Source organism: Peromyscus californicus, unplaced genomic scaffold (assembly GCF_007827085.1).
Source record: "Peromyscus californicus insignis strain IS unplaced genomic scaffold, ASM782708v3 Scaffold_7__1_contigs__length_154581171, whole genome shotgun sequence".
NCBI lineage: Eukaryota > Metazoa > Chordata > Mammalia > Rodentia > Cricetidae > Peromyscus > Peromyscus californicus.
Genome location: NW_026294595.1, coordinates 77,768,215 through 77,783,462, shown reverse-complemented (window position 1 = coordinate 77,783,462; position 15,248 = coordinate 77,768,215). Strand labels below are relative to the sequence as shown.

General features: G+C 40.3%; 1 protein-coding gene across 2 annotated transcripts in view; it reads left to right on the top strand.

Moving 5' to 3' along the window:
* The window catches only part of Cd44 (CD44 molecule (Indian blood group)), an 88,578-nt gene that overhangs the window by 47,335 nt on the left and 25,995 nt on the right, over positions 1-15,248 (top strand). Inside the window, exons 6-12 of one of the 2 annotated variants that reach the window (XM_052724714.1) lie at positions 3,485-3,610; positions 5,460-5,576; positions 7,095-7,220; positions 9,586-9,699; positions 10,169-10,285; positions 13,216-13,335; positions 14,795-14,917. The exons of the other annotated variant lie outside the window; for it this stretch is intronic. Of the exons in view, the coding sequence (XP_052580674.1) occupies positions 3,485-3,610; positions 5,460-5,576; positions 7,095-7,220; positions 9,586-9,699; positions 10,169-10,285; positions 13,216-13,335; positions 14,795-14,917 (843 nt within the window). The remainder of the gene's footprint in view (positions 1-3,484; positions 3,611-5,459; positions 5,577-7,094; positions 7,221-9,585; positions 9,700-10,168; positions 10,286-13,215; positions 13,336-14,794; positions 14,918-15,248) is intronic. 2 annotated transcript variants of the gene reach the window in all.

Below are 15,248 nucleotides of genomic sequence, written 5' to 3'. Positions count from 1 at the left end.
GCTTGTTTTAGAATGGGGTTTCAATTAGCTGGGCTCCTTCTGTGGAAGATTATTCAAACCAAAAAGGGCAACTAAGTCTTCACTGGGTATCCTAGCATGGTGTGGATTTTCTCAGTTCCTGGCTGCAACTCACCAAGGGTGGACTCTGGCTTCTTCACGGTTTGGCAGGAATGTACTGGCTTGTGAATATTCAAGACAGGGCTCTTTTTATTCAGTCACTCAGAAGCCAGGAAGCCTCCACAGCACTCTGATGTCAGCTGAACTCACTCAGCAGTGTTTTCAATTCTGTTATCAGGTTGCTGAGTGAGGGGAAAGGGTGATGTGAGCAGGTGCAGGATTCTAGTCATTCCCAGAAAATTCTTTGAAGTCTGTCCAAAAAAATTCTTCATCAAATTCTGGGGTCTTAGAGATAGCTCAATGGGTAAAGTACTTGCTTTGCAAGCATGAGGACCTGGGGTTTTTATCCTCAGCATCCACATAAAAATCTGAGCATGACAGCATGCACTTGCAATCATCATACTAGGGAGACAGAGACAGGAGAAGCCCCCAATTTGCTGGCCAGCCAGGTTAGTCAAAGGAGTGAGCTGCAGGTTCAGTGAGAGATCCCATCTCAAAGAATAAGGTGGAAAACAATCAAGGCAAACATCTTTATGTCAGCCTCTGACCTCCACACACGCACAAGTATACAGACTTCAAACTTACACACAAGACATGTCTGTTCAAGCTTCCCACACCCTCCTGTCATTTACTCTCTGATGACCTGCCACCTTGTTGTCTGCAGTATCCTGGGAAATACTTCCCCACAGTGGCTTCTGCAGAGCAGGCAGGTGGTGTTGCTAATAATGTGCAGCTTCTTGGGTCCCCTGCCCTTTTGATGCAACTTACGTTAGAGGTATTTATGACTGGTGTGTGCCATGTTGTCAGATGTTGGCCAACACAGTAGTTAGTGGCCTCATCAGGAAGCAGAACAGTTCTAGCTAAAGTCACATTTCCCACCCAAAAAGAACTTTCTGATGAAATCTGTCACATAGGGATTGAAGGCAGCTGGAATCACAGCCTATCTGGGGTGGGAGTTTCACATGTAATTGGCAAATTATATTATCATCCTTAGCCCATTCCCTAAGCACTGCTCCTTCCCCATTCAAGCTGGCCAGTCAGCAAATCCATTTTGAGGACCTAGTTTTGTACCTGACCCATTCTAACATTTGAGACCCACACATCTACATAAAAATTTGGGTATGACAGCATGCTTCTGTAATCCTAATAAAGGACAATGGCAGAAACCCCAGAGCTTGCTGGCCAGCTAGTCTAGCCAAATCAATGAGCTCCAGGTTCAGTGAGAGATCCTATCTAAAAACTAAGGTACAAAGGAATTGAGGCAAACATCTTTATGTCAACCTCTGGCCTCCACACATGCACGAGTACACAGACTATCTGTTCACAGAAGGCATATCCTTTCAAGCATCCCACACCCTCCCAGGTCATTTATCCTCTGTCAAAAGAGAAGGCAGGGTGAGTGAGGTTTTCATCCATTCACTCCACATTGTGTGTCTTCTCTGCTCCAGACACTGCTCTAGTTTATGGGGGTCAGAGGTGGATCCACCTTCGTAGCTACAACATCCTAGTTCAGAAATCAAAAGAAAGGAGTGTGTGAAGCTTAACAAAAACATAGCTCAGGATTTGAGGGAAAAGGAGTTTTGCTTTCCTCTTTACAGAGCGTGTAGCTCAGTTCCTTTTAATGGGCAAGGAAGAGAGGCTAATTCGCCTATCAGGGTAAGTTTACTTGGATGTAGCATGTTGGTGCCAGAGTTGGCACTGATAAGCCTTCTGAGTAGAATCCTACTTTCGGAGTCCAAAGAGGAGCTTCCCAAGGGCTTACTTATCACTGTTGGGTGGAGGGTTGAGACATAGTGAGAGGGAGTGGATGCAGATTAGCATGCAGCAGGGCAGAGGTCGAGAGCCAGGCTGACTGTGGACAAGGAGGAAGCTGTGTTTGGCTTAACCAGCTCATTCCTTCCTCAAGGGGGCTCAGTGGGTGGCCACCGGGAAAGCCGGCAAGAACAACAGGCTCTGTAGCCTTGGGTTTTCCCGCTGGCTGTTAATTATAAATGTTATTTTTGGAAGAGTCGGCCTGGAGGTGTGTCATCGGCCCTTTCTTATTGGTCATCTGGAATTCTCTGGAATCAAGAAGCTTGAACTAATTTAGAAATAGGCTCCTGCCTTGGACAGCTCTACTTCCTGTCTTCTGGGTGTCAAATGAGTAATTTGTTTTCTGTCTCGCATGACCTTAGTTGGGTGGGGCAAATTGGAAACTGATAGCTAGGCTGACACTTCTTTCATTGTCTCCTCTCACACAACTCTATTTAGGAAGATGGAAATAATGCTCCTTTGTCTTCTGCATGGCCATTTCTGGGTTAGCTGCTTTTCTCCAGGGTACTTCATGGTGACGGCCAGAAACTAAGCATCTTTAGTGCCATTTTTTGATAGTGGGAAGTCTGTAGACTCTTGTGGGTGCCTTACTGGGGACATTGTGGGTAACTTCTATCTCTTCTCTCACTAATGTAGTCTTTGGTATTTGTGATGTCCCAGTTCTAAACTGGAGTTCACATGGGAACCAGTAGGTTCTCCATGGTATGAAGGAACCACCTGCAGTATGAGAAGACCACAGATTTTCAGAGAGGTGTTTGATTTAAAACATTTTCTTTTTAAAGCCCCAGCTGATTCAGACATTTATCCCAATGACATCTGCCATTTTGTTTCTATGGAGGAACATTCTAGAAACCAGTTCAACTTGAAAGTCAGATGAAAGACTTTTTTTTTTTAATTAACAAATGTTCTTTTTATCCTTTCTCTAACTTGAATAGAGTTCAACAGTTCTTTGCTTCTGTCGATTCTATGTGGGAAAGCGATACATAGACAGGTACTGAAGAAACTTTCATCTAGTGACAACATTTTAAATACACACTTTTTACAGAATTCTTGCCCAACTGTGAAGTTTAACTTGTGTTTGATGAGTGTGGGTGGAGCTTAGAAATGGCAGTTGAACAGGCTACCTGGGTACAATGCTGAACAGACAGAAAAGATGCAGACATCCTCAAAGACCCTCTGAAGATACGTGAACGGAAGTCATTGTAAGCTGGGCTGCACTGAAGACCTCCAGATCATGGTTGAACGAAGCCATCAGTAGAACAACTCTTTCCCCATCACCGTTAATTTGCTGCTTGAGTTTGCTCTGGTCATGATGTGACGGAGTTTGAATAGAAGACTGAGAAGCACTGAATTGATACCCAAATCTGCCTCTTTTTAATGCTGTCCTAAGATTTTGTGAAATGTTAGGAGGCTGGAAAGATAAAAGTGGACCTTAACTTCCCTTTTTAAAATCCTCATTCTATAATAAATAGAGATTTTCTATACAGGACAGAGAGTACAGGTTTTATAGAGTACAGGGGAATCTCACTAAATGATATTTTCATAATTAATCTAGTTGCCTCAACTGTGCACTCAAACAGCCACGCAGCATCTCAGAAACAAAATAATTGGATATGGTTTTGGTTTGGTAATTCACAACCCACGACTCAGACTCAGGAGCCCACCATGACAGCAACTACAGGTAAACTACCGTGTCTTCTGCTTGTCACCTGTCTTCAGTGAGGTATTAAGGGTGGGTGTTCATTATCATATCCAGACAGCATCCTTGCTGGCATCACGTTCTGATATCATTCAGTGGCCACAGAGACCTGCGGATCTAGTGTCTCCTAAATGCCCTGTTTTCATTTGGCAACATGAATACAGAATCAGGTTATTTTTCCTACAACTAGGAGAGTCATTCATGAGGTGACCTCCAGAAAGACATCTACTGACCAAATAATCATATCAATAAAAGAAGTACTGATTCATGAATAAGAAGTATAGATTTTTTTATATTCTTTGGACACTGAAAAACCTTCTGAGAAATAACAATGACCTGTTGCTTTATAACAACATAAGGGTCACAAGTAAGCTCTGGAGACACTTGGTCATTAGCTCTCAGGTATTTTGACTTGGCAGTTTTGCCTGGGGAGTTGAGAAAGGGAATCAGTCTATAATACTGGGAGGTAATAGGGATTTCTTATGGGCAGTAATATGGCCATATTTCTAAATAGGCATTCTCTCTGCAGACAGGGTGTCATAAAAATGGAAAAATGGCCTTATTCAGTTGCCACCTTATAAGTGTCTTAACTGGTGAACTATATCTTTCTTTCCACAAACGATCATGTAAGGAAACTCTGCTGATGTTCTTGCTGTGCTTAGCACATTACAGTGATTAATATGGTGAGGTGGGTGAGTGTAGGGAAGAGATGGCAGAATAAGGAAAACGCTTGCTGTTTGTTATGTTGACATGTATGATGCATCTTCATAGGACAAAGAGTGTGAACAGAAGGGTTCTGTGGCTGTGTTTCTTCTTGAATTGTTTCTCAGCTTTCTTGATAGCTGGCAAAAGAAATCTCATTGATTGTTGTATTTGGAAACTTATTGATGGCTTCAGCTTTCTCTGCTTAAACTTATCTGTGTCTTTTGGTTTCCTGTTATTTTATATTCCCATGTATATCACAATGATATAATTAACATCCTTTGGGAGTGTTCAAATCGAGACTGTTGCTTTGATATTGGTGGAGTCATTGGGTCCCTTCATTTCTCCCTGTTTTTCTTGGTACATTATACTATTTTCTAAAAATGGAACTCAAAATGGACTGCTCTTTCTTGCAAAGTACAGTGTTGACATGAAAATGGTTATGGGCAATGTCTCTAGGGTACGTGCACCCTCCTTGGAAAACAGTGGGAAGACATCTTCTTCTGTGTCACTCTACTTGTCCCATTCTCGCTTGCTTTTGGGATTCATGGGGTTACATGCCTGTGACTTCTGGCAGAATATCATCCCCTAAACTCCTGGGAATGATATTGGTTGGCCACCTTCAGTTGTGAAGAATATCAAAGGGCTTGGGTTCCTAAGAGCTGGCCACTAAATCACAAGTGCTCAGATTTGGAGAGGATCTTAAATTGTTTAGTTCAATATTAAATTGTTTAAAATTTCACCTGATATTTTAATTCTAGTTTTTAGAAGAACATTCTTATTCTATTTTATAGACTGAAACTTTAGACAATTCTCATGCAATTTTTGAGACTTCTCTGTTGCCAACTGGATTTCAGACAAATATCTAGCACAGGTTTTTCATATTAAGATGGAAACATGAACCACTTGATGTTTAAGGCCCTCCACCTCTGACATTCTATGGACTTACGTTTGGGCTCCTGAAAGAAACAGAACAACTTCTCTCTCTTTTTTTCCCCCTTTCTTTCTACTACCAATGTCAAGAAAAGATGAGTCTCTGGGTAGGGAGAGAGTGAAAACATTTACCATGCTATTTCTTAGGAACTGATAATTAACATTTCAACAATCAATTCAATCATGGTTACAACAGCCTTGATGACCACCCTTGAAACACCGCCTAAGAGGCAAGAAGCCCAGAACTGGTTTTCTTGGTTTTTTCAACCATCAGAGTCCAAGAGTCATCTTCATACAACAACGAAGATGCCTGGTAATGAGATACAGATATGTATCATATGCCTGCTTGACAGCCTTTAATAATTCTCATTAACCTATGGGGTGTGGTTAAAGTCTAAATGTCATTCTGTCTTATAAATGTACATGTCAATTTAGGAAGGATCATGAACTCTGATATCTTTATGTTGTTTTAATATCACTAATACATGGTTTTTCTTCTCTATACTTTATTGGACTCATCAATATAGCCTAGGATAAAGTTAATTAGGAAATTGGGAAGTGGGGCAAGTTTTTGGTGATAACAAAACATTTCAACCCTAAAAAGATCATCTGGGATCTTTTATTTATTTAGGATCTCAAATTATCAAAGTCAAAAACTTTTTTATGAGAATGTAAATTAGCATAGGCATGGGTACCCAAATATAGAGGGTTTTTATCATTGATTTAGTCTTGGGTTGAACACCAATAATAAGAAAACCATATGGTGATCCCGTAAGGTAGCTTGAATCACTTTCAAAAGTTAGACTAATCCTTTTTAGTAAAGAGACACCTTTGCAGTAACTGCTGAGAAGAGGTCCAAGGTTTCCATTTTCTTTTTTAAAGCAGCATCCAAAAATTGAAAGCAAGAAATTCTCAAAATCTGGACTGCGGGCCACAGTCATCGGCCTCTTTGAACCCCTTTTTGGTTGATCAATAAATGGCAAGAACATTTCTGTTAGTTGACGTTTTTTTCCTCTATGGGAAATTTTTTTGAGGATGAACAATGGTCCTTCTATTCGCATTGGAGACACAGGATCCAACGAAAGATAAAGACTGAGAAACTGTGTGTACCTTTTTAGAAATGTCAAAATGAGCCGGGCGGTGGTGGCGCACACCTTTAATCCCAGCACTCGGGAGGCAGAGCCAGGTGGATCTCTGTGAGTTCGAGGCCAGCCTGGGCTACCAAGTGAGTTCCAGGACAGGCGCAAAGCTACACAGAGAAACCCTGTCTCGAAAAAACCAAAAAAAAAAAAAGAAATGTCAAAATGAAACCCCTCACTTCATATAACCAATGAACCCTAATAAGAAGTAAGAATAAAAGAAAACAAATGAATTTTAAAAATATGATTTTAACTATGGAATTTTAGGAACTTGACATAGGGGTTCTACTGAAAGCGTCTTGACAGAGCAAATAGTGATACATGAAGCCTTCCTATTCTTGTCCTGACACCCTAGCTTTAATAGAATATTCTAAAGCTATAATAAGAAAGACATCTGAAAGCAAGGGGAATTTTTCATGAGCCCCTGTTTTTCTTTGACTTCTTAGGTAAGCTCTACCTATAGTTATTCTTAGCCTCTTTAAAGAATGTTGACTTGTAAAGATCATAGCCATTTGTTTTAAGGTCCACGTATTAGCTTCAGAGATGAGGATTTACAGATATACAAACCTACTCTTTCACTTTCTTCTTAAAATCTTGGGAACTCCATAATACCTCCCATGCCTGACTTTCCTCCTTGGTGAAATGGGTTGCTTGGTAGCCAGCTCAACTACTAATGCAAGTCACCACAACAGGTACGGAGTCAAATACCAACCCAACAGGCTGGGAGCCAAATGAGGAAAATGAAGATGAAACAGACAAATACCCCAGTTTTTCTGGATCAGGCATTGATGATGATGAAGATTTTATCTCCAGCACCAGTAAGAATAATCAATTACAGTAGACCATTTATGCCAGGCTTGCTGAGGGACCTAAGTGATATATAGTAACTTTCTTGGGAAACAGATGATATGAAGAATGAGTGAACCTATTATTTTACCTTAATTCTGTTCTGATGAGATTTTGGAGGAGGAAATAAAATTTTGTGAGTGGAAACCAAAGCACATTGTTGAGAAAAATAGCATCGTGAAGTTTCAGACACTGTGTGTTCTTTCTGTTCTGTTTTTCAATGTTTTCTCTTATAGAATATCTGTATTCTCTAGTGTGGCTAGGGAATAGCATATTAAAACACCACAACTGATATTCGCTGTGCCCCTGCTGTGCCAGATGGTGGGAACACAAAGATGAAAAGGCCAGAACTTATGACTACAGGAGGCTCATGGACTTCTGGGACAGATGTTAATGTCACTTGGAGTATGGGAATTAAAAGTTGCACATGAACCTGAATTGAAAGCCTGGGAGGCCCTAGAATGACTTAAAACATAGGAGCCAGAGCTCAAGAACTTTCTTAATCAATAAAAAATATGGTTACAATCAAAGGAAAAAATTCAAAAAGTTTCAGCCGACTTGCTGGACACCAATGCAACTGAATGATAGTAGAAGGAAGAATAAATACCAGCTAAGCTTTAAAAAAGACAGTGTTAATTAATAAAAAGCAGATAGTACACCACTATGTAACCACGTGCCAATTTGTGAGCTCTATAAAACCTCCTAAGGACATTGAGAGGGAGAATGTAGAGAAAAATATTCCGTTCTTCCCGATGCCCGATTTCCCTAAATTTGTCATAAGCTAAGATTTTGCTGGACAGAGATGAGAATCATGAACCTGATTCAATTAGCATTTGGAGAAGGGATTTGGGAGTACTGTATCAGCTCTCTTAGACAGCAAGAGCTTTATCCATCCTATTACAATTGGAGGATTTCATTTCCAAGTGAACAGCCCCTAGCGAGGGCAGAATCTAAAAGTAGCTTGTGGACTGAAGACATCTGAGTGTGAGACACCAGTTCAGCAAATACCAGAGACAAACCAGACTTTTCTCTACACAGACTTCAGTGGTGTATGCCTCAGGCTGGAGACTCTGCAGAGCTTAGGGATTTTAGAAAAGCACCCAAAGAACCCCACACATTGAACATTACTATGATGCTGTCTTCTGGATTCGGGATGTAGCTTCCTTAGACAACAATCTCAAAGACCCACTTGCAAATGTGTTAATATGGACACACTCCAGGGGACAAGGTTGTCATGCCATTTTCCTCCCCCTTGTCTTTATAGTGTGCATTCAGTTTCAGTTCACTTTTCTTCCTAGCACTTATGACCCTCAATTCAATAGGATTCTCTCTTTCTCCTGGAGGCTTGGGCTAACTACCACTTTCTCATGCTTATTAGAAATGTGGTTAATGACTCAAAAATATTCTCTTAACATGTAAAATGGTTTTGTGTTATCTGGGTGTCAAAGTAAAATTTGAAGAAAGATGAACTTGCAAATAGCGTTTTCACAAAAGATATAGTTTCTCGTTGTTGTCAAAATGGATCTTTTTGCCCCTTCTGTGCCCAGCTTCCTATTTTGCATGATATTGGGGCATTGGTGAACTGACATGTCTTTGTTTTCCAGTGTGCTGTGCTGACGGTGGTTGGTTACTTCTTACTCTTTTCTAAGAACATATGCATCTTGGTCCTCTTTCAGTGGCTGTGGTGGCTTGCTTACAACATGTTCTATATTTAATGAAAATCTCACGGGTTTTTGGTATATATTTGGAAAAAAAAGCAGTTAAGCCAAACGGCTCTACAAGGCAGAGATTCTTTCCAAAGACCATCTGCATGGAATCTTTGGTTCTTGCGGTTATTTCTTTGCCCCAGCAAAATCACTATCAAAATAGTGATTCCTGTGTTATAACTCATCTATCAGTCTCTTCAGCTTGAGGATCTACAGCTAGGACACCTGCCAGTGACACCAACGAATGGCTTAGACTTCCAGGTGCAGAGGGCTCCTACAGTTCGCATGGATGGGCAAAACTCTTCACATCTTTGTCATTCTTGGTGGAGGGCTAGTGTCTTCAAAGCTGTTCTTCCTGCTGCTACAACCTCCTTGACTATTTTGTGCAGAAGATCTCATGTTCTAAACCCAAAGGTATTCTCTGAGAGAATGTGAAGGGCACTGAGATACAAAACAACATGGCGGATGAAGCTGAAGGCTCTCTCCTTTCTCTCCATTTCCACTCAACCATCTATACAGCCCTGTATAGATGAGCTGGCGTGTAGACCACAGAAGAGTGGCATGTACAAAGCAAGCAGTGAAGGCTCCAGAAATAACATCTTTCTAATTGCCTCACTCATCATTATCACAGTTTCATCCACTACACGGGTTTCTGACCACACGAAACAGAACCAGGACTGGACCCAGTGGAAGCCAAGCCATTCAAACTCAGAAGTACTACCTCAGACAACCACCAGGATGACTGGTAATGAGTTATGCACATTTTGTTAATGATACTTTCCCTCAAAGCCTATGATGCTGTGAAGGTCAAACACCCGGATGCAGTGGGATATTTAATTAATGTCTCATCACAAATCCTTAGCGAACTTTCATGAGGGTACTCAACTCCACATGGGAGTCATTTATCAACCTTACTACCTGGTCACAAGGTATTTTATGTCACTTTGTTATAAAAATTAATATATGTGAATGGTTTATGAAACTGTCTCTGACAAAGTGGTTATTGTTGAATAATAAGTAATATCAAAAAATCTGTACCTGTTCATTTTCTCTGAGGATAGATCACTGAAATCACTCAGATTTATTGAAAGTAAGTACTTAGAGATAGTACTTAGGCATGGGACCAGTAGATAACATGTACTTTAGTGGAAGTAAAGGATTATTAAAGACTATTTGGTTAAAAGTCACAGTGTACTTAACCGTCATCGTAACAGATGTAGACAGAAAAAGCACCGTTGATCATGGAGAAAACTCGACTCAGGAACCGCAGCCTCCTTTCAATCACCATGAATATCAAGATGAAGAGGAGACCCCACATGCTACAAGCACAAGTAAGAAGGATGATGCTCTGAAGTACTGGTACCCAAGTTAGCAGAGGTGTTGTTTAGCTGTTGACCACAACTTTTGTCTCTGCAAAGTAATTTATCTACAGACCTTGAAAGGAATCACATCTGCACACCATTTTTTAGAAGTAAGGAAGAAAGATGACAAGTTGTCAAATTTTCTGAGAGACCAAAACGCTTATAAAATAAATATGAGATGCTGGTTTTGTGTGAATGATTCCTAATGGTTCTGTTTTGGCAGTTGGTGTGTGTTTTCAGAAATGTGTGGTAGGCGCGTGCTTGCTTCACAAGCGGGCAGATCTTTGAAATCATCTTTGATGAAGATCTGTGATATACCCAGTTTCTTTATTCTCACACTCTCTTCCTTACTCTGAGGTAGAATGGTACCACTGTGTCCTTGATGGAAAGTCAGGGCTCATAAGGCTTCTTTTCAAATTCTAAGCTATCCTTCTTTTGTTAAAAACAAAAACAAGGCCGGGCGGTGGTGGCGCACGCCTTTAATCCCAGCACTCGGGAGGCAGAGCCAGGTAGATCTCTCTGAATTCGAGGCCAGCCTGGTCTCCAAAGCGAGTTCCAGGAAAGGCGCAAAGCTACACAGAGAAACCCTGTCTCGAAAAACCAAAAAAAAAAAAAAAAAAAACCAAAAACAAAAAAACTCAGAGCAACTTGGGAAAGGCCCTGATGCTCTTATTGTTATTTCTACTTATAGAAAAATACCTACGATTTTCTAAAAACCACTGGATTATGAACGTAAGACAAGAAAACAAAGAAAAAGAAAAAGTGAAATATATTCATCTTTCATCTGTATCTCAGAGAGATGCCTACCTTATTTGGAATATAACTGATCCTTGAGATAACATCTTGTATCATTTTAAAAATTATGGCTCAACCACAATTTTCAAATCCTCTTAAAGGGGAAATGTAAGAAACAGCTACTTAGGAAACAAAGAGCTGAGGAATTCCTGGTTTGATGGATACGTTCAGACAGTCAAGGAAAAGTTTGAGACATGGGTTAATAAACTCTGGGCATTGTACCGCATGTCTGGCAAACGTTGCATTCTATTCTTTACCTTAGTTGATTTGATATATGCATAAAGATTAGGGTTTGAGTTAACGAAGAAACAGACTGTTGGAAAAAAGAACAGAGAGGAAACAGGGCCCATTCCAGTCCCCCTGGGTTCGAACAGCTGTCTTATCAATTACTGTAAAACAGTTTGCACTTAAACAGAATGCTACTTAAGAAGCTTGGAATAAATGCATGTAATGTCAAAATATGATGGATGTGGGGCATCATTACTAGGTGATATTTGAAAATCCAGATACAGTTAACCAAGAGAAGTTACAGTCAATGCTTGCAAAATCCACATTGGTAACCTCTGGATTTCATCAAGGGGACTTTACAACTTCTAGAAAAGAGTCAGCCCTTATGGTTTGCAGTGGAAGTTCTCTGTTCTCCTAACCCACTCCTGACTATATTGAAAACACCAGGGCATGGTTGGGCACTTGAAGGATCATTATACCTACTTAATAATTGATAAAGTGAATGTAGACATATGTGTATGTTTATGAACACACATGTGTACTCCTTTATTCTTTAAACTTTGAGTAGCATGGCAGTCCAGTTTTTAATGTTGACTTTTTAAAATAATTACATTCAAAATTGTTCTAACTTTGTTATTTGTTGGGAGATAGTGACTTAACTAAGGGAAAATAACATATGATTCGGGCCTCCCTCCCTTTGGATATTAAATCCCAGGAATGATTTGGAAAAGGCAAAGGCAAAATTAGCATGAGTTTCATTTAAAAAAGTTATTTGCTATTACAAAATCTCACACGTCATTTTCTAAGATAATGAGATACAGTGAATTTTATAAGTCGGGAAAGTTATTTTGGTTTGGTAATTTATAGTCTCTAATTATCCTGATGAATCAGAAATTCACTATGAGCTGTTGCAGATGAAAATGTCAGTGGCTTTCTGACTTTTCCAGGAAGCAGCCTGATGGGATTTTATCCCAGTCATCTTGCCTTTTTCTAAACAGCGCTTGAAAGGTTAAGCCTGTCTGATACTGTTATTATTTATATAATTCCTCAACTGGCTAGAATAGTCTTTTCTTCCACTGAATTAGCTTTGTTAAGAAGAGATTTTAGCCTTTTAAAATGTCCCTAGACAATCACATGACAGGTCAGTGTAGTAACATCTCAGGCATGCCAATAGCTTGCATGCCAGAATGTTTCTGCTGAGTGTGGTCATAGGTCGTGCAGCCTCTTTGCAAAGGTCTTCTACTATAATAGTGGTGTGAGTTGCTAGATAAGACATTTCCCACTGCAAAATGACCAGAGCACAGAGATTATTCTTCCAACAGAAGCTCTTTCTGGCAGAATATGTCTAGGGTCTAGTCCTGACTTTGTGCTACTCTGGGTGCAGGATTTTTAGCAAATGGAACTTGTTTTCCCGTCTGGAAAATTAAAGGATTGGAAAATTAAAAGTTTTGTTTCCAGATTCTGCCTGTCAGAATATTAGTTGCTTATCTCCTAACTTTTATTGTCTGTCTCTGTATCTATCTGTCTGTCTATCTATCTATCTGTCACCCAGGTATCTATGTGTTTATATATGTATGTATCTATGTGTATATGTATGTATATAGTGTCTGTCTGTCTGTCTATCTATCTATCTGTCACCCAGGTATCTATGTGTTTATATATGTATGTATCTATGTGTATATGTATGTATATAGCATGTATCTACCTACATGCTATATATGTATGTATATCATCATGTATCTATGTATCTATATGTGTATGTATGTATCTACCTACCTGTCCATCACTGCTCTTAATTTAGAAAGACATATCAGAGGGTTTATTATGAAACTGAACATTATGGCTCACCATCAGCATTCTCCTCACAGCTTGGGCAGCTCCTAGTAGTACCCCCGAAGAAGCAGCTACCCAGCAGGAGCAGTGGTTTGAGAATGGATGGCAGGGGAAGTCCCCCACCACACCATCTGAAGACTCCCATGTGACAGCAGGGGCAACTGGTAATGGAGGGTTTCACAATGTGGGTGGAAACTACCTTCTGAGTTCAATGCTGGGCATTGAAAACACAGCAAAAAAAAAAAAAAAAGACACTGCAGGAATTGTCCAAGGTGTTCAGCTTCTTAACACATCATATTGAAGTAAACAAAGATCCAGACTATAAGTTCTCCTAACAAGCCACATGGCCAGGCACGGACGGAAGCACATGAAGGAGGAAATAGAGCTAGTGTGGAAGTGTGTGGTTTTGTATCTAGTTTGCGGCATCATGTAGTGAGACAATGTCAGAGACGCTAGCTAATTAAAACCCCCTTTCTGCTTTCTGAAAATCATTTACTGTATAACATGAGCCTTTTTTCCCTTATGTTTTTGTGAAATGCTAGTATTATAAGAAAGAATTCTGTTAGAAATCTAGTGTTGGGGTGAATCCAAGCATTACAAGAATACGAAAGCTTCCTGGGTGATGTCCTCTGACCTTCTGTTCTTACCTGTTTTGAATGTCTCCTCAAATGTACAACTGTTTGATCACATTAACAAATAAGCCATCTTCTCCATTCTGGAACTGTGGGGTTGTGGGAAATAGACTTGAATCTTAGCATCTCTGAAGGATGCCAGAGGATAGCATGGGTCTGCAAGCTCCTGTGCATGATGCTTTTGTCTGAGTGATGAAGCATTGTGATTCACCCTGCCCTGCCTGCAAAGTGTGTGAATTCCACATTACCACTTGGTATAATTGGAAAATATCTCCATGTTTCCATCTGCGATCTGATACGTAACCTCTTTGCAGTGCGTGGCAACTTGTAAATGAATCACTAGCAGAGCAGCGGGTTTGGTGACTAGTTCCTTGGTGTGCTTCTTTCTAGGGGATGCTATTGTAATCTTTCTTCCTATGCCTCTCCAGTGGCACAGAATGAAACAAAGGTGTAAACTGCGTACCCACATGCCGTTTCTCACTGAGAAAAGGCAATGCCTCTAATGGACTCCATCTATGCTTTTGGGAGAAGTAACACTTTCATGCTCATCACTTGGGAAGCCTTTACCTGATGTCTTCTGTATCTCCCCAGCAGCTCATTATGCATTTCACTGTGGGATGTGCTTGTCTCAGAGTGACATCATGCACTTGAGCTCTTACGCCTCTTCCTTTAGGGGACTGTGGCAGCATGCGTTGAGAATGACTTCATCTTCCCTTGATGCCTATAACTCATCCTGTATCCATTACAGCACTTGTTAATGCTATGCTTCCTCCAACCTGCGTGCGGGTGACCAAGAAAATGAGCACAAATGAAACCAAACCTGGGAAAACACTCTAAACTGATGCAGCCCCTTTGTCCTCAGTATTAGAAAGCTATTTTCATTATCTTCTCTAGAGAATAAAGTCTTTTTTTAAAAAAAATCAGTCTATATATCCCTGCCCAAATGTCAATTAACATCTTGACAATTGTTTGAACTGCATGGTCACACCAGCCTCAGCCCACAACTATCCAAGTCAAAGAATGACAACACAGAGTCAAGAGGACGTCTCCTGGACTGAGTTCTTCGACCCAGTCTCCCATCCAATGGAACAAGACCACCAAACAGAAAGGAAGGGTAAACAACACCTGAGACCTTTTAATATATTATGTTTCTTAGACTTGACTAAATGCTTTTTCCCTCTGAAATGTACCATTGATTTTAGTTCAGTCTACTTTCCTATGCATCCTATGCGCCTTCAAAAATTAATTTGATGATACAAGTTGGTAAAGAGTGGATATGCACATCCCTCTACATACAAAGTTCTAGTTAGACAGTGAAGAATTTGGCAGGAAGATTAAAGAATAGTCAGTCTTAGGCTGATAAGAGTGGAAGTTACTTATCCTAAGGGAGAGATGAGTTGTTTCTTATTTTAAGGTGGTTTTACTACAGAGCCCAAGCTGGTCAT